This window comes from Lissotriton vulgaris, chromosome 8 (genome assembly GCF_964263255.1).
Source record: "Lissotriton vulgaris chromosome 8, aLisVul1.2, whole genome shotgun sequence".
Taxonomy (NCBI): Eukaryota; Metazoa; Chordata; class Amphibia; order Caudata; family Salamandridae; genus Lissotriton; species Lissotriton vulgaris.
In genome coordinates this window covers 1,533,187,389-1,533,207,889 of record NC_141696.1, presented here as the reverse complement: position 1 = coordinate 1,533,207,889, position 20,501 = coordinate 1,533,187,389, and the positions used below count along the sequence as shown (strand labels likewise).

The window sequence follows — 20,501 nt, the reverse complement described above, 5'->3', positions numbered from 1 at the left end:
GGTGAGGGCAGAGTGGCGAGGGCAGAGTGGCGAGGGCAGAGTGGCGAGGGCAGAGTGGCGAGGGCAGAGTGGCGAGTGGTGAGTGCAGAGTGGTGAGTGCAGAGTGGTGAGTGCAGAGTGGTGAGTGCAGAGTGGTGAGTGCAGAGTGGTGAGTGCAGAGTGGTGAGTGCAGAGTGGTGAGTGCAGAGTGCAGAGTGGTGAGTGCAGAGTGGTGAGTGCAGAGTGCAGAGTGGTGAGTGCAGAGTGGTGAGTGCAGAGTGGTGAGGGCAGAGTGGTGAGGGCAGAGTGGTGAGGGCAGAGTGGTGAGGGCAGAGTGGCGAGGGCAGAGTGGCGAGTGGTGAGTGCAGAGTGGTGAGTGCAGAGTGGTGAGTGCAGAGTGGTGAGTGCAGAGTGGTGAGTGCAGAGTGGTGAGTGCAGAGTGCAGAGTGGTGAGTGCAGAGTGGTGAGTGCAGAGTGGTGAGTGCAGAGTGGTGAGTGCAGAGTGGTGAGTGCAGAGTGGTGAGGGCAGAGTGGCGAGGGCAGAGTGGCGAGGGCAGAGTGGCGAGTGCAGAGTGGCGAGTGCAGAGTGGCGAGTGCAGAGTGGCGAGTGCAGAGTGGCGAGTGCAGAGTGGTGTGTGTGCAGAGTGGCGAGTGTGCAGAGTGGCGAGTGTGCAGAGTGGCGAGTGTGCAGAGTGGCGAGTGTGCAGAGTGGCGAGTGTGCAGAGTGGCGAGTGTGCAGAGCAGTGAGTGCAGAGCAAGTGTGCAGAGCATTGTGTGCTGTTGAGTGCAGAGTGCTGTGTATTGGCAATGTTAATGACAATGCCCATTTATTTTTGATTTAAAGAAAAAAAATGTCATGAGCAATGCCAATAGCTCTACCATCAATGATGCCGAGACCATTGCATTGCAAATGCTTGTTCCAATTCTTTCTGCTGTTGTCTCACTCCAGCACATTTTTCCCACCTTGCTGATGTTTTTTTCCCACCTGCCGCCTGCTTTATGCTTACCCCGCCCAGCGCCCCTCCCAGGACCTACTTAATGGATACTGCAGCGTAGATGTGCGCAGTGGGTTTTCCGACGGCATGTTAAAGGCACGCCAAAGGCAAGACAGTCTGCACCCGTCTGTGCCTGGAGTGCACTCAGCGGCAGGAACCCTGGATCTCCCGCAACCTTCACCTTCACCAGTGCAAGGTCATAGCCTTGAACCCCAGACCCAGCAACAATAACTGCTGCTGCACCTCGCCACGCTCAACAGCAGGACTTTTCTCTTACCACCACTGTCTCTTCTCCTGCAACACTGGCGCACCCGCATACACAACCTCCGCCACCACGCCGAGTACGACTGCACCTAGACAACTCCAGTGCCTCCTGCTCAACGCCCGATTACTCAAACATGCCACTGAGATCTGGGACTCAATCACCTCCCTCACCCCAATGTTTTTCTCACAGAGACCTGGCTCAACCTGGCATTTGCATTTGACATCACTGGGACAGCGTCAAAAAACACGAGGTGGAATCACCATCATCCACAAAGAAATCAAGATTTCAAGATTGTTGTGCAATCTCTTGTCCTCTCCAAATTGGACTATGGTAATGCCATCCTCACATCGATACCGAAAACTCACCTCGCCCCCACCCCCCCTTAGATCACTTCTAAACATGGCAGCCCGGCCATGTTTGAACACGTCACTCCTGCCCTCACGAATCTCAACTGGCTGACCATCGAAGGAAGATGTACTTACAAGACTGCCTGCATCACCCACAAAGCCCTCCACTCACATACCTCCAACTACTTGGACAACAAGCTCACAAAAGCAGGGAGTATTAGATCTTTGAGAAGCTCCAGCGTACTTTTTCTCCTACTTCCCAAAATAAAAAAGACGTCAACCAAGACTCAATCTTTTTTCTCAAACTCTAAGCATATGGAACGCTCTACCGTACGATCTATGATGCAACTCCCCTTCCCTGCTTTAAAAGAGACCTGAAACTCCTCCTCCTCGACAAATACTTTAACTCTTAGCTTACTGAACTTGGTTAATTATCTCTCGTACAGAACTAGACCCTCTGTCATAGTTGGTTGTTTGTTTGCCTCTGCTGTCTGTTAGATCCTCTCTCTGTTAATGCATACTATTATTTTGACCTCTTTCGGTTCCCACGCTCACAGCCTAACACATTTTCTTTGTTTTTCTTTGGTGTGTACTGCTATCTATTGAGTCTTGCTTCATGTGGCATTGCGTTTTTGATTTACTGTACTCTTCAAGATCATGTAAAGCGCTGTGATACCTTCGCTTCAGGTCTAGCTAGCGCTATATAAAACCTATAAATAAACCATCCACTGCACCACTGCCGCAGCATGAAAACCATTGACATCTTCCAACTAGTCACCAACCAAATGCCCAACGCAGGACTCATGCTCAACCCTATCTTCACAGCCAGCGACTGAGTCAAGTAGAGCCACGTCACAGGGCTCACCTGGACGGATCACTCAATCGTCTACTTGACCATCACAGGAGCCCCCAGCACCCAACACCGCAGCTGGAACAAAGCATACGAAAACCAATGGACCAACGCCCTCAACACCTCCCACCCTGACATCACATCCAGCCTTGAACAGGCTGTCAGGAACTTCATGGCCTGGATCACAGACTGCACAGACAGTCGCCCCCATCAAACCCACCAGCACAAGAGATCCACCAAACATGCCAGCTGGTACATCTCGGTATTGAGAACCACCAAATGCAACTGTAAAACAACAGGTGCTGGTGCACGAGACATCGCTCAACCACTACCACCAACTCCTTAAAGAGACAAAAAAGAATGCCCTACCCGTCCCTCATCAAAGCCAGCTCCAACCACCACAAAGTACTCTTCAACAACATCATGGAGTTGTTCAACCCCTCAGCAACCGAAAACATCATCAGCCCTTCCTAAGAACTCTGCGACACCCTGGCAGTCTTCTTCCTCAGCAAGATCTCCACCATCTACCCCAACCTACCGCCTCGGACATCCTCAGCCTCCTCGCTCCCACGGACGTTCACTCCAACCACGGTGACCAGCTCACCACACAGAGCACCACAGCTATCATGCAATTTGTCCAATCAGGAGCACCCACGGACCCCTGTCCCCATCACATGTTCAACCTCAGAAACAGGACAATCAGCTCACTACACCAACAAAAAATAGCAGTAAGTCAACCAACTAACTAATGCATGTATCTGTGTGTGCCAAAGAAAATCTAACTATGGAAACTCATCCAAAAATTCAAGTTCCCATCAGTCAACTAACGAGACCGCCCATCATCATCTGGAAACCCTCATATTTAGAAGGTCGAGAATCCACAATAGATTGGCTGATGTTATAAGCCTAATCTATAACGCACATGTCGTGAGGGAAGGCAAGGGTGTCTGTAGCTGACTGAATAGCAGTGCAAAAAAGGAAAAGTGTGAGGGTGAATAGGTGAGTAGTAAAACAAGATTAAGTTAAGATTGGGTAGTGACAGGGGAAAAAAACATTTATTCTGTACCCCATTCAATCCCAAAGTCAAATAAAAACAGTGCAGGTAGTAGTGTAACAAATAACTACTAGGAAGTATCTTAGGTCGACATGTTTCTGCAGACGAACGGAGCCAGGTGGTCTCCTGCTGCTTCTTCAGGACCATTAAATGCTACTGCTAATGATTAAAAAAAGGAAGTTATATCACCTTAAGCGTGATCTGTTACCATCTTCCTGTCTTGCTAGCAGGAAGGAAAGGCCCCACCTCACCTGGCTTCAGCTCAGGTACATGGAGCACCGCTCTCTCCGTCGGTACCCCTGGCGTCACTCTGGCCTGTCTGTTCACTGCCATCTTCAACACGTCCATCACCTCAACCACCTTCCCAGAAGAATGGAAACAAGCTAAAGACAAACCCCTCAATAATAAATCGTCCACCAAACCCAAAGAACTAAAGAACTACCAGCCCATCTCTCTGCTTCTCTTCCCTGCCAAATTCCTCGAAAAGGCAGCCAACTCATAAAATATATAGAGAGCACAATCTGCTGGACTCCTCTTAATCTGGATTACGTACAAACTACAGCACCGAAACTGCCCTTATATCAAAACCTTCCTAGACTGGGGAGAAATGTCCACCTTGATCCTCCTCGATCTCTTAGAAGCCTTCAACACCCTGTACCACCATACCCTGATCAAAAGGCTTCATCAGATCAGAATTGAAGAAAACTCCCTCGAATGGAGCGCTTCCTTCCTCACTAGAAGAACCCAGAGAATTTACTTACCATCTCTCACATTGGATTTATCCCCAGCATTTGATACTGTGTCTCATCCCAAGCTGACACAAAGGCTTCAGGAAACTGGAATCCAGGGCTTAGCATTACAGTGGTTCAAGAATTTATTGACCAGCAGAACCCAAACTATCATGTTGGACTCTTCTAAATCCTGCACCATGTTACTTGACAAGGGGGTGCATCAGGCTTCTGTCTTAGCTCCACACCTTTTAACACGTACGTGACCCCCTTGCTAAGATCATTAAAGCCTATGGATTCGGAGTAATATCTTATGCTGATGACACAAAGCTAATAATCTCCTTTTATGTAGTCCTGGCCAAAGCCAAGGAATGCTTTCCAGCTGGAATGAAAGCAATTTCCAACTTGATGACAGTTAATTGCCTAAAGTTGAATGCAGGCAAAACCGAGATCATGCTGTTTGGCAAGGCATAACAGCTCCGGGCCCCTGACTGGCGGCCTTTAGAACTTGCTGCTGCTCCAAGTCCCAAACTAGTGTTCAAGAACCTGGGTGTCCAATTGGACCAAACTCTTTCTATGAAAGAGCAGGTCGGGTCTACTATTGGCATTTGCTTTTATGTGATGCTCCTGTTAAAGAGAGCTTTCGACTTCCTCCCTCTTTCAGTGAGGAAAACACTGGTACAGGCACTGTTTATTAGTCACTTGGATTACGGTAATGCCTTATTGGCCTCCACAAATTAGACGTTATCAAAACTTCAAGTTGTGAGAGAATTCCTGCGCATCTCATCTGCAATCTTCCATCCGAAGTGGCATTGTCTCCCCTCCTGCGTTGACTTAATTGGTTACCGTCCGAGAAAGAATTATTTTTAAATCTGCTGCTTAACATACAAATCTCTGATAAGGAAAGGTCCCAGCTACCTATCTTCCATGCTCAGCTTTTATCGCCCACCTAGGTTACTTCGCTCCAGTGATAAAGCTTTGCTGACGGTCCCACTGGTCAGTGGGACCTGCTCAGGGTGCTGGGCTTTTTTCTCAAACTCACCAGAGGTCAAACAGAAGTACGCATCTTCTGCAGCAACACCTTGTGTGGAAGGACTCCTGGTGGCCTGCTAAACTAGGACCCTGACCCACTCCCACAGGCCATGCCCGAAACCTCAGCATCATCCTGGACAGCAAACTCACCATGAAGAACCAGATCCGTACAGTCTCTTACGCCTGCTTTCTCACTCTTCGTCTGCTCCGAAAGATCTAAAACTGATAAACAAATAATGATGAGACTAAAGTACTTTTATGGGCAGATCGAAGATGTGAGTGACAATGTCTTAAGCCAATGGCTAAAGGTTCTAGTGAAAAAAAACGAATGGTTCAATGTGTCACAATTTCTTTTATTTTAATAGATCAAATTGCGCTGGGGCAAAATAATAATAAAAAGGATTTGTATTGCAAAGAATTACCTTTGCTCCACCTATTTACTGAGTGTGATGGCTGGCAAAGGTTCATCATTCTAAACTAAAACATACCTTTCTAACTGCAGAAATATGTCAGGAGAGTTTGTGCTTGTCTTGGGTATGATAGTGATGTTTCCACTGTGACATTGGTGCATTGTGGCGTTTCAACACTGATTTTCATGTTCATTATTCTAATAATGTAGAGCTGCAACTGTCAGTGCATTTATGGGAGGGAGCTAATATATTAGAATTAGGACCTTCAAAAGCAGGCTACATGTTAACTATGGTAGTATGTGCATTAACTCATTTATCCAACACTTTGATTGGACGCTCTGACCAATATATTGCAAACAATGTGTGCAGCAAGTGTTATAGCCCTCTGAGCCGTTATCTATAGTATGAATTTACTGGCAATTTTCTCACTGAATTAGAACCTCTGATCTGCAAGCAAGATAGGAGCCTTTGAAGATGAGAAGTGGACATTCTCCATTATGCACCTAAAGAATCATCACAATCTAATAGATGCTGTATAATCCACTTTAAGTATCTTCACACTATCTACTAAACTATTTAACAATTATGGAGAATGAGGCGCAGTCTAAACCCAACCTGTCTCCCACCGACCCAAGTCCGGCAGTTTCTCCATACAGTTTGGTCTTGCAGTAACATTAGCTCTTGTAGGAAAATCATCTCCCATACACCACAGGAGTTCCCAGGACACCCAATAGAAAATAATCTTAAACTAGCCTTGGTACATATTCTAGAAGAGCAAAGATACCCAAGAGTCTAAAAAAACTCTACCTGATATTGAAGCTGGCATTATCCAAAAGAGATTTTGCCCAGAACTGGAGAAATCTGACTGCTCTCAATGTGTAGAAGTAGAAAGCAGGGCTAGATCTGTGTAGTATCCTTGAACGCTGAGTTTAGTAGGCCCTCAAAAACTAAGGGCCTGCCCTCAAAAACACCAGAAGATCTGAGAGAAATGAAATGTACCCAATTATGGTACAAAGTTCCTACATGTTTGGATACTTGAATAGTGTATCAATTACATATGCCAACAAAATAACTCATTAAAAACAGGCACATCTTTCCATTCCACCCCTCCCCCCCGCCCAGCCATAGTCATCCTCTGCAGACACAGTCACCCTGCACAGACTGACACAACATATTAGACAGCCTTCAGCTTGCATGCTTCCTGCAGACCTATGACAAATGTCCACCATCAAACCAACTACCACAGTGGTCAGGGCTTCTTAATGGCTGTAATAGTGGTGCGCAGGGTAGTAGCAGAGAGGAGAGGGGGGTCATTGGGTGAAGGGAAAGATCAATCTGTCTGTGTAGAGTAGATGCTAAGGATTTAAGAGCAGTGCATTGCAGAAGCTGCATCCAAAGGAGAAGAGAGCAAATGCAGGGCTGAGGGAACGCCTAGGCAGTCAAAGGGTAAGGCATAAGCGGTATGATGGCAGTTTAAGTCATTTAGGAGCATCAAGCTGCAATTGCCTGTGGCTGAAGATCTGGGGAAAAGGGATGCACTAATTTACAGATTGATAACTTTAACAATCTTGGGTTCTTAGCGTCTGGGCAGATTTGTAGGCTTTGATTCCGACTGTGGAGTTCACATCACTGCAGCTGTTCAAATTCTTCCTTAATAACATCTGTAAAGATCAAAAACATGTATTTAAAGATGCATTTCAAAATCACACCTTTTGTGCTGCAGCCCCAACCTTCTATACCCCTCCAACTAACAGATCTGTCCCAGTTTACTTTAATGTCTACTTGTCACTTGGACAAAATAGACCATAAGACTTTTTGCCTTCTGTGGAAAACCAAGGGTCTTGAAGGCAGGCAATACAAGTTCCTTATCCTGTTTGAAGGAGGCTCAAACAAAGCCTCTTATTGCAAGAATACCCTCATTCTTTTTTAGGTTTTAGGTCTCGCCTAGCGAATGCAGCGCATGTGCTGCATCGACTTGGCAAGACTATTGTTGTCAGTTTGGTGCGTGAAGGGAGACAAACCATGTGCACGCCCGGACAGGCGATGTGCACGCGCATGGCCCCTCTTCTCTGGCGTCTCCTCTCTAGTGATGGTAGCATTCACACGCTCTCACCGCGCGCTTGTTAATTTTTAGTTCATGCTGTCTATTAGTGTGGGGTTAGATTGCTATCTAGTGGCTAGTTTTGATAGTCTAACAGCAACGTAGTAAAAATCGATTCTGCATTTTTTTTCGCCCTAATAGCTTATTTTGAATTAGTATTAGAATTTATTTAACATATGTGGATATAGCTCATATATGCCTGAAAAAGCAATCTAGCATCGAAACGCGTGCAAAAAAGATATATTAGACCAAATTAAATCCAAAACCACAAGTACAGAGTTACACTGTGAAACACGATCTGCATCATATTTGCAATGGTGATAACGTTTAGAATAGTTTTTAATCACATTTGTTCCTAGAGGTAACCTTTCAACTAGCGCTTAAAAAGAATACTCGCTAAGGTAAGGTACAATCAGAAAGGCGAAGCACTCCAGCTACTTCTACCATTTTCTTCCAAATGCATCTCTTTTAATTAGTATGGAACAATAGAAGATCCGGTCCGACACATAGTGTAGTTATTATGTTTGTTTTTAAAATGTAATTGATATGTCAAGTATACTGAAGTAAACTCATGCACATATTTCCAAAATTAAAATTGAATTCTCTTCGATAGGCACTGGGCAGACTGATAATCTGACACCCTGACCCCATACATTATTCTTATTGTTTGATTTACACTGCTTGCATTTTAAGATTTGACTGGGGTGGGCGGGGGCAAGATGGCCACTTTGGTTCATTCCTCCTTGCTTCGTGAATCTCATAATTGACTTTATTGGCATTCCAAGCTCGATCCAATGCCAGTATGCCTTGCGGACAATCAAGAGAATAGGCAAGGTTAATTATGCAGACTAGAATACACAGATCTGGCCATTTGCTGTGGCATCTGCTACTGTTACTGTGCCGCCTTGCACTTGTGATCGGTGCTGTTGTTTGAGTAGGGAGTTTCTGATAGAAGCTCAGACACCAAATGCATCCACACACTAACTGCTATGTACACAATTAGGATGCAATTAAGATACTTAAATCGACTGTCTTCATCGAAGCTCTCTAAATATTGTACGTTGTGCAACTCAGAAAATGCCCGCCCTACGAATAAGATTACACCTGCCATCCTGATAGGAAAAACATGTTACTACCTGCGAATTCTTCATGGCACCCAAGCATCTGAAAACACATTAAGGAATGAACATACAGTATTGCTTTTAAATGTATCGAGAAGAGACATAAATTCCCAGAATCTGCCAACTTTATCAACTTAATCTCAACCGCTATGCTCCCTCTGTCTGTATTAGTATTTATCTGACCCTAAAAGATACCCAAGACATCATCGGTATCTTCGCTTTTGGTACACTGGATTTATTTACTCCTGTGAGGACAACTCTATTTTATCCGGCAGAGATCTAGATTATAAATGCAACCGCTCAACCTCGCCAGACCACATTAGACGAGTTTGCTTGCGAGAGGACTGAGTAAAACGCCCAGTAGCATCTTCAATCAATCAATCAAAGCATTTATATAGCGCGCTACTCACCCGGAGGGTCTCAAGGCGCTAGGGGAGGGGGGTCCGCTACTGCTCGAACAGCCAGGTCTTGAGTTGCTTCCTGAAGGCGAGGTGGTCCTGGGTCAGGCGGAGGTGGGTCGGGAGGGAGTTCCATGTCTTGGCGGCGAGGTGGGAGAAGGACCGTCCCCCTGTGGTGGCTCTTCGGATGCGGGGGACGGCGGCGAGGGCGTGGCCGGTCGATCGAAGCTGGCGTTTGCAAGCGTAGAAGTTGAGGTGGCTGTTGAGGTATCCTGGGCCTTGGTTATGTAGGGCTTTGTGTGTGCTTAACCCCATATTGACCTCATTCGAAGAATTCTTGCAGAGTCTAAGACCCCAAGAGCTGGAACAGATTGAACTCCTAATTGTATAACTACGATAGGCATAATATAGTACCAGCTAATGAATGCAGCAATTTAAGCAATGCTTCTTTTAAAAACTGAAGACACTAACTGCTAATGCCAACTGTGTGTGTGTTGGGGTATGGAGAGTGAAGGGACTCGTGCAGTCCGTGTGGTTAGGAGAATATGCCGCCTCCTTGGAGTTTCGTCAACCCTATGCACATTGTGTCTAGGCTGGCACAATCCCATGTGGGGAAAATACAAGGGCCATTTCTGGCTTTGCTATGTCCCTGGTGCCTCACTCCTCCTAGTGTAAGAACATGAGCGCTTGTAAACAACAAGCATTTGCAATGCAATAGGAACCGCATTTTAGAAAGTTTGACCTATTGGTATTGTAAATAACAATGCCTTTTATTAATGCAGGTTTTTAAAACACAAATAAAAGGCATTGTCATTTACAATGTCAATAGCTCAATATCTCGCAATTGCGAGACATATTGCATTGCAAATGCTTGTTATGTATGTAGCTTCATGGTACATGCACCATACACCTCAAAACTAATACGTGATTTTCCCCAGACCTAAAGCATTTGAAATTAAAACGTAGTATACATCTATTAATACGTAGGACAGAAAGGACCACCCCCTTGCCATAGATTTAGAAGAGCTCAGTCAGAATGTGATGGAACAAGTAGAAAAAGTCTCAAATAGAATTAAGCTGACTGGCAATTCCACTAAAGAGTTATTCAGTACTTAAGAAGAACAACAGATCCCAATCACGCTAACATCCACATCACCCCAAACATTAGACTAACATTCCTACATAATCAGACTGAATATTTGCCTCCCCTGGCCACCCTTCCCTCCCCTTTGCATTTTCTTGCCTTCTCATCCCTGCCTCTTCAAATCTCTCGCTACCTCTGTACTATCCTCTCTTACAGTTCATTACCTGAGTAATAAACACAGCTATGCATTTTTGTTTAAGCATTATATTGTATCAAAATCTGTTTCTCCAAACTTTCTACCCAAATCTGTAACTTATTGCTCATAGTGCTATAAGGTGACCAAGTTTATGTTTTGCAAAAAATTGAAATTTTTAAAACTAACAGATTCTACACACATGTTAGCACATAATATTAAGTTGAAGGAATGGTATATAACCTTACACGTCTATTTTGATCATAAAGTTGAACTGAAGACGCTGAGGGCGAGGGAGAAGCAGAGACAGACACACAACGACATGCAGGGACAGAGACCAACAGCATCCCTGCAAGACCTGGGGCAGTCAAGCGACGAGGAGGAAAACATCACAGAAGGGGAAACATCCGACCTGAGAATCATTGAAATTGAGGGAGAGGTGACCAAGAAAGACAAGAGGCCGCAGGTAACACAGAAAAAATTGCCTGAGTCTCAAAAATCAGACTCAAAGGCATCAAAGGGCATCACGAAAATATCATTGACCGAAGGTAGGCCTGGAGACAAAGAACCCCTCGGATCCCTCGAAAGGGACACCAAAGGAGGAAAGTCTCCCGAGAAGACTCACTCGTCAAAAGACAAACGACGGCGAGACGCTTCAACTTCAAAGCGGGAAAAGTCTCGGTACAACACAAGAAGCTCGGTGACCAATATGTCGGAGAAATCTTTGCTAATGAAACGAAAATCAAGGTCGAAACGAAAATCAGCATCACCTCCCAATCAGGAAAAATTCTTGGTGGAGATTGAGAGGAAGACGAGGCGCCTCGAGGCCAAAATGGCCGCCTTAATACAGAAAAAGAAAGATTTTGATGCATCCTTAACAAAATATCAAATTCCTCAAAAAACTTCGATGCCAAAAGACCAGGGCGAAAAGGACGTCAAAAACATCGGGCCTCTTATGACAACTGAACCTCAGGTAGAGGAAGAAGAAACATATGAGGAGGACGAGGAACAAGGAGGACTGGGTATATTCCAGGGTTCGGAAGACCCTGAGTTCGCAGAACCTCAATGGCATGAGTTGGAGGCAGACTCGCCTGAGGAAGGGGTAGACTGCTATCCATCGAGGCCTTCTCCTCCGGATGACATTGGGATGTATAATCATGTAATTAAAAAGGCTGCAGACAAATATGGAGTGCAGCTTGAAGAGGAAAAGTCACAGTCATGTTTCCTGCTGGAAACTCTTGTATCATCCCAAGCAAGGAATACATTCCTACCAATGTTGCCTAGTGTCCTGGCTCAAGGAAGGGAAGCTTTTAAAGAGCCCGCCACTTGTAGAGCAGTGACTCCAATCGTGGAGAAAAAATACAAATACTCATCAAAAGACCCGGCATACATCAAAGGTACAGTGCCTGCTGATTCTATTATCACCTCCACAGCAAGGAAGAGGGCCAATATCCCATCAACATCTGGGCCGCCTCCTGAGAAGGAGAGTAAGATGATGGACCGCATGGGTAGGAAATTTGAAAGAAGCGCAGCTAATCAATGGCAAATTTCAAATTCAAATGCCCTCCTAAATAGGCATGCCTACCAGCACTGGGAGGAAATGGAGGAGCTCATAAAACACCTGCCAAAGCAGTACAAAAAAAAAGCTGCTAACCTTGCTGAGGAAGGAAAAAATATTGCTAATACATGCCTGAAATCGGCATTAGAGGCAGCAGACACAGCAAGTCGGCAAATGATGGCAGGGATAACACTACGCCGTTATTCATGGCTAAGAATCTCGGGGTTCAAGCCAGATGTACAGGCCAATATAATCAATACCTCCTTCAACGGAGAGCAGTTATTTGGGAGTACTGTTGATGACACACTAAATCAACTTAAAAAGGACAATGAGACTGCTAGGTCCATGGGGGCGTTGCAGTTTAGGGGTAGCTTACGAAGAGGGGCAGCATCAACACGCAGGCTTACAGGAAGAGGCAGCTTCCAAAGTGGTACATCACATCAGGCATTCCAAGAAAGCAGCCAGTCTTCAGCACCACAGCAGTACTGGCAGTACCAACAGCAAGGGCGCCAGTCCTTTTGAGGAAGAACATGGGGAAGGGGACAGCCTCACAAGGGAGACCCGACCCCAGCTAACAAGTGACTTCCCAAAGAGACACAGCCTCTCACTCTCAACACCAGTGGGAGGCAGAATAAAGAACTTCCTTCAGGAGTGGAGGAAGATAACGTAAAAAAATGTATTTTAAATGTCATAGAATATGGATATTGCATAGGATTGGACAAAATACCTGTAGCTAGGGGACCAAAAAGAAGGTCCATTCAAGGGAAGAAACATCATGTCTTTGAAAATATTTCTTTATCCCAAACTAAAATGGATCCCTACACTCAATTCTCGACCTCCGATTCATAAACAAGTTTTATCAAGACACAAAGATTCAAGATGACAACATTAAAAGACGTGTTGTCAGTGGAAGACGGAAGGGTGCTACACCCAGAACCAGAGTCTTTGAGCCTGACAGCCTGGCTCCTGCAGACTTCAAATTCAGTCATCTAAAACTACCAGAGAACATAATGCCTGTTCTTACGGAAGCAAGAAAGCCATTAACAAGGAAGGAATTGCTACATCGCTAAATGGATAGATACTCTTAATGGTTTCTGACCAAAGGCTTATTAAGGCAAAACACCAGGGATGCAGCGGTGCTAATATATCAAACAAACATACTAGACTACAGTTTAACATAATCATCTTTAAAAGTACACCTAACTGCAATTATGGTCTGCACATAAGGTCACATAAGAAGCGTCTTCACAACTCCAGCAATAAATCGGTTCTTGGACGGATCCAAGAGAATTGCACCACCAAGGAAAGCACCCACATGGAATCTAAATGTGATACTCATACAATTACTGAAGGCACCCGTTGTACCTTTACACAAGGCCACATCAAAGATGCTCACTCTAAAAACAGCATTCCTGGTGGCAATAACCTCTCTTAGCAGGGTGATTGAAAACAAGCACTAACAATTCATGAGCCATATTTATAGGTTCACAAGGACAGAATCATAATGGGGACTGATACACAGTTCTTACCTAAGGTGGTTTCACACTTCCACATGAATCAAACAATACAAATTCCAAGTTTTTTCCACCAACCAAAACATCGAGCAGAGAGAGCGTTACACAAGCTGGACGCAATGCACACCACAATGTACTATATTGAAAAGACAAGCAGGAAGACAAAGCAACTATTTGTCTCATTTGCAGACAACAATATGGAAAAACATGTACCTAAGGGCACAATTGTCAGATGTATCACACATACCATACAACAGTGGCACACAAGTGCAGGAGAAAAACTAAAATTAACCCCAAAGACACACTCAACAAGGAAAAAAGGAGCAGCCATTGCCTTTCTAGAAAATATATCTTTACAGGATATATGTATAGCAGCAACATGGTCATTTGTACACACCACTGTACAGACTTTAAAATGAACTAGAAAGCTCAACTAGGACAAAAGGTGTTAAAACATCTGCTTACAAATCTAAGCTCATTTTCAACCTAGCCACCACAAAACTAACAAAACCGCTAGATGTATGCACAGCATGTGAATGCAGAAAAGATGGAAGGAGAGAACAGACTAGGGATAAAAAAAAGACTGAAGATGGTGACCAAGAGTGGGAGCTTCCGGTGGGGGGCGTACGACGTCACATGATACACCAAATTGTGATCCGTCGATGCCCAACAAGAAAAAACAAAAATAGAAGGACTACAAAAAAAGTGGAGAATTCTGGGCCCAACCACTAGATGGCGGACTAATGCACAACATGTAAATCCAGAAAAGTCTTCAAGCTGTAAAACAACAACGACAGGTAAGAAACTATTTGTTTTCTTGTCTATTCACCTCCGCCCTGTCCCCCCCTCCCTTTCCTCGAAAGTGTAAAGTGATGATTTCTTCCAGTCCTCCTGCCAGCAAAACTGGGCCATTTTCTCTGACCTTGGAACCTCTTCAAACCTCATCAAAGTGTATATCGCTGACAGGAGGGAAGAGCCCAACAGAACTAAATTAGATAATCTGAGAAAATGTAATTTTTATAAACTCAACCTAACAAACACATTTTGTACTAATTGTATTAGTCTTACTATACTAGTACTTACATAGGACAAAATGCTGTTAACAAACCTGTGTTCAGATGTTTTACCTTTCCTATTATTTTTTGGGGTGTGGAAATCTCTGCCAAACTGCAGAGTCTCCAGACACCTAAGTACTCGTCTTAGTCATAAATGTGGATTGGCCAGGATAAGTGGATGGAAAATGTGGAATAGTTACTTATATAGGGGAGGGATTAAGGGAGCACTAAGGAGGAGTTTTGGGAAGATAAGGGAGTGGTTTAGGGAGCAACGTGCATCCTTCTTCAGAATACCTTCAGGTCAAGTTTGTGCTATATAGAACTCCAGAGGAGAAAAAAAGATTGGGCTTAGTCCTATTCACAAACTGCACCTCTAAAGTTGCTACAGCCAAAAAGGACCAACACAGTAGTAAATGCACTCCAGCTCAGAGGTGGAGTAAGTGCAGCACCACATATGGCCAACTACCTGCACTGCGAAACCCTCCCCAAGAAACTAATAGGGGTTACGGACTTAAAATAAAAACCCCTTAGGAAATAATGTTAAATTAAACTATTTAAACTAGTTACAAATATCCAGAAATGTAAATGAATGTTAAAACAATTCTCTAAAAATTAACCCTCTTTATTTTAACGTAATGTAATCTTTTTCGAGTTTAAATATTAATATAACATTAACTTTCATTAAATTCAATTGCTTTTATATAAATCACTTTTAATAGTTAATATGCATACTAAAACATTCCTCTACTTTAGGGGATTTTTAAAAATGTAAATAAAATGGTTTTTTTAATTTAAATATATTTTTAATATTTTATATTTAAAATGTAATTGTTATTAATGCTGGAGCTTTGTTTAGTTCTACATATAAAAATAGTTTGTGGCCTTATTCCTTGTGGTGGCCTTACATCTACTCCAATTAACCCCAATTAACCTACTCTACTCCAATTAACCCACTTTCTTTTTATTGGTGTTCAGCAGTGGAATCCAGAACTTGTGTTTGATAGTGCCAGTGCTTAATTACAGTCAGTGGCTTCCAGTGTTCCCACCACCACTCCTCTTTAGCAGCTCGCTCTTAGTTTTCTTTATCAGACATTAAACAGCAGCAAGAAAGGGAAAAACAAGCAGAGGGGAAAGGAAAGACTGAAAGACCATCACAGCGGTATAAGGCAGGAATCTGCAGGTGAGATTACGGGGTAGCGGGAGTCTGGGGGTGATTAAAGAGGCATGAGGTGGATGGAACTCTACACATTTGGCGAGCAAACTTTTAAGAGGCACCATCACAGGTCTCTGAACCCAGCTTTAGGCTTCCATCAGTCATTTAAGTACAAATTAAGCACTGGAAGTACCATTTTCTAGGTTGAAATTAAAAAACGTACACGAAATAGAAAGCAAAAATAGATTTTTGATTATTTTGAAATAGTTTTTATTGCGTTTTAATATCAATAACATCCAACAATTCACTATTCTTTTTTGCACTTTATCAATATTGGCAATAAGGTCAGCACTTGTATAAGTAAATATTTCACATTATACAGCTATCGATACCCCCACAACCAACCCTCTCCCCTCAATTTTTGCTCTGTCCTTGCATATTGATTCCACAACTCAATGATAAGGGTTCAGTTTCTGCAGTCTCCTGTCTCTCCCAATTAAGACCATCAAAGTCCGTCCAGTTTCCCCACGCTTTCTCAAAATCTTTAGGGCAGTCCAATCCTTCATACATTGCTCTTTCCACTTACTTGTAGATATTCATCCCTGCTAGCCACATTGCCCTTTTTAGGTCAGTTTTACTCTCCCACTGTCGTGTGCTATCACGTTTTGCGAGCAAAAAAGTCCAATGTACAGAACAGCTGTTTAGCCATGGATATACCAACAGGGAATACCCAATATTGCAACGTGAGGGTGGGAGCCCCGAAAAAGGGAACTTCCAATACTGCTGAGATTTCCCACTATATCCCTCCAGTGTCTTTGAAACAAAGGACTGTTCACAATTGTGTGGAAGAAGGATCCCCTCGTGCCTTAGAGAATTTGGTTATTGTACTCTAACCATTTTCAATAGTCCTCGTGTATATTATGTACAGCACTTTCAATTGTATCAGTCGGTCTTGCATAAATGGATGTTTCTCAGGATGTATGAGGGCTGCCTCCCAATCTATGGCCTTTATTTAACCAAGATGACCTTCCTATGTGGTCCTTAGTCATTGGATCGTCTGTTTTATTCATCCTGAAGTTCTTCAAAAGTTTTAGCACACTCTCCCTAAACTCTGTTCCCCAGTTGGCAGCTACCGGTAAGTCCCCATTCTCTTATTTTTTAAAGAACCCAATTTTTATTGATTTTTGTCTTGTGCAAGAAGGGACAGTACAGGGCAAGCGATACATTACGTGTCAAAGGATAAGCGCACAGTAGAAGTTATCGTGACAATTATTCCAGGGTGTAGTTTTTCCCACCTTTTGCCTCAGATTTTTGTCTGTTTTGCAAGCAAGGTCCTACTTATTTAACCTTGACAGTTGCTCTTCTTTTTGATCATGTTCCCCTTCCTCAAAGGGGTTTCCCTGGAGAGTCTACCCTACGTTCATTCCTGTGCACTTTCCCAATAACCCAGTCCTGAACTGAGTCCTGTATATATGTGTGTGTGTATGTATTTGCGTGTGTATATATATATATATATATATATATATATATATATATATATATATATATATATATATATATATATATATATATATACACACACACACACCCATACATACATACACAAACACACACAATGTTACTGCTCTGGGATAAAAATCAGTGTCTAACTCAATCAGTCCTTTGATCATCAATGTATGTAGTTTATTCCAATATCATCATCAAGTCGAATACAACAAGGAAAGTTTCTTCATCCAGATGTCAGTAGAGAATGTAAAGATAACAAAAACAGCCAATATATATTTTGCAACTCTGTTCAATTCTTTGATGGAGACTGATCTTATCCCGGACCATCAAGATTATGTCTTCATGTGGACTCAACACTAGTGGCGTAACCGATTTGCTGGGTAATTAAGTGCCGGGCTTATCCTGGACCCAAAGTAATATGTCTGTATGTTTGGTGGCATGTGTGGCTGTAGATACACATGCTTAGCATAAGTCTGCCATCTTGTGTTGGGCTCCGAAGTGCGCAAATTGTTTTTCTTTGAAGAAGTCTTTAGAGTCACAAGGTTCTGTAACTCCTCTTTCTTGCAATGCACATGGTCCTTGACTCCATTGTTAGATTGTTTTTTTTACTCACCGTCTGGTTCGGAAATGTGCTCCTCTGCCTCCATCTAGGTATCATCAGTTCCTACTAGTTAGACCTTGAACGTCGGTATTGTCATCGATCGGTTACTTAGATATCTACATGGGTCGCCTGTTGATGTAATCCAGTCACCCGAGCACCTGAGAAGTAAACTTTCTATTTTAAACATTTTGTCCACTCCATGTCCATCTGATGATGAAATGGACTCCATATAGATTTTGCACACACTACCATGTCAAGTTCCCACACACTGACCAACATCTTGTGTGTAACTTGTGCCTTTTTCTGGATCACAAAGAATCCACGAATGAGACTTGCCAGCCATTCCAATCGAGGAAGACACTGCACGATCAGTGCACAAGTAGGCTCAAGACACTCCAGGTCTGTTTGGGTCTGAAGACTTCCACCACGAGACCCAGGCTCAAGTGTTGGCAGCGGATGAGGTTAACTTTACGCACAATTACAGTTCTGGGTCCAAGAATGAGATCCAGGACCTTCCACGAGGACAAACTTTGAGTACTGTGCCTCCCCTATCCTGGCCGCAGCCACAACAAACTGTTCCGAAGGGTCGAACATCCACTTTGGATCGACTGAAATATGTGCACGGGCCACCGGGCTATGGTCGGCACCAAACACCTGTATCGGAAACCCCCAGTCCGGCGCTGAAAATGTAGCTCAAAGGCCACAGTCCCCAGTCATTGGCCTTTGTACCGAAACCTCCACCATTTTCGGCGTAGAAAATAACTACCTCAAACCCAAAACCCTCTGCTTCAGCGGTTGCAGGAACACATCGATTTGAGTAAAAAAGGAACAACATATTCACCCGAACACAGGTTGAATACTGATTACACCTTCTCAGACAAAGGAAAAGCCAGATAAGAGACGATTGAGCTCTGACAAAGCTTTGGAGGTCCACTGCCAACCAAAGCATAGTGAAAGAGTGGACAAAACCACCACTCCACTGCCATCAGTCCACCACCACCTGCGGCACCAAGGGCACATTCTTCACCACCATCACTACACTATTCTCCACAAGAATGCATTCATTCTTTCGGTAAACATGGGGATGATGAGCATCGAGGGGATGATAGAGACCAATACTCCATTCCACCGCAAGATGCTTAGTGGGACACATGAGTGCGGCACAGACCCACATACAGACAAAGACCCAGACTTGTATCCAGCGATGCCTTTCCCTCCAGATGATTCTTTTACCTACCATGATATTATAGGTAGGGCAGCCAATTATCATAAAGATCTGAAAGAAGCACGTTAGTTAGATTCCTTACCTCAGAATATCCCCAGGGGTCAGACTGGATCCGGAAAGTTTTCATCAGCAGTACCCCTGCCCGTCGGTAGGCGTTGTCTGCGGCTCCGCGTCCGTCGTTGGCGTCGTGATCGCCGGGTTGACGTCGTCGGAGTACTTAGACGCCGCCCTCGCACGCTGACGTCAGTTCTTCTTTTTTCCGCGCCAGCAAGCGCAGATCCGGGAAGAGCTAGTACCATTAGTCACTTTTTGACTAACTTTTTGGTCTATTTTGACTATCTTTTTCGATTCAACTCCTGGTGCCGTTAGGGATGCCTGGATTCAAACTGTGCGACGCCTGTCACCGACTGATGTCGGTGACCGACCCCCACCGCCGGTGTCTCTACTGTCTTGGGGCCGACCACGACGAGAAGTCGTGCCCCGACTGCCGGGCCTTGACCTCGAAAGCTAGGCGGGAGCGGTCCCGTAAGCTTCTCGGGCACCGGCAGTCAGCTCCGCGCCGCTCTAGGGCCCGGTCGAGGAGGAAGTTGAGGGACCAGTCGCGGAGCCGCAGCCATCGCCGTTCGTCGAGTCATCACCACTCGTCTGGCTCCAAGTCCTCCGGTAAGTCGAGGCAGTCTAAGAAGAAGTCGAAGAGGGGACATCTCTCTTCTGACTCCCCTCGCCGGTCGCGTGATTCGGCTGAGGGTTCAGGTGGCACCACCCGTGCGGCTCCCCCGGAGCTGCACGAGTCGCGTCCGGCCCCACACCCTCCGGTCCCTGGGCTTAATGCGACTCCGGGCGAGATTCAAGATTTCCTCGTGGCCATGAGGACTCTCTTTCCGGCGTCGAGGCCTGCTGATGCGCCTTCGGGCCCCGCGGGTCTGACTGGGGGTCCTTGCGTGCCCGTAGCTTCGGTCCCGGCGTCGTTGGCGACTTCGGTCCTGGCGCTGCAGGATGCCGCAGGATCCAGGCCTGGATCCCGGTCGACGTTACTCGACCTCACAACTCCTCCTCTGGTGCCGACCCCTACAGTGCCGACGCCGTCCCCGGTTTCAGCCCCGGTTCGGGTCCGACGTCAGATCGGCGCCGTCTCTGGCGTCGATGGGTGAGGCCTTCACCTATGACCCGGCTCCGTCCTTTATGCCTGTCTATCAGGACACGGATGAAGGGAATGACTGGAAGGGGTCTGAGGACCCTCTGGCACAACAGTGCCAGTTAAGTCAGGACTGGGCAGACGAGCTGGGGGAGGCCAGTGGTCTTGACACATCGCCTGACACTGGTTTCATCTCT

General features: G+C 44.9%; 1 protein-coding gene across 2 annotated transcripts in view; it reads left to right on the top strand.

The window, feature by feature from the left end:
* Positions 1 to 20,501, top strand: part of LOC147700297 (uncharacterized) — a 227,834-nt gene that overhangs the window by 138,900 nt on the left and 68,433 nt on the right. Inside the window, exon 5 of one of the 2 annotated variants that reach the window (XM_086935660.1) lies at positions 10,827 to 14,315. The exons of the other annotated variant lie outside the window; for it this stretch is intronic. Coding sequence (XP_086791786.1) covers positions 10,827 to 12,637 — 1,811 coding nt within the window. The 3' untranslated portion in view covers positions 12,638 to 14,315. Of the gene's footprint in view, positions 1 to 10,826; positions 14,316 to 20,501 lie in introns of those variants that run through there. 2 annotated transcript variants of the gene reach the window in all.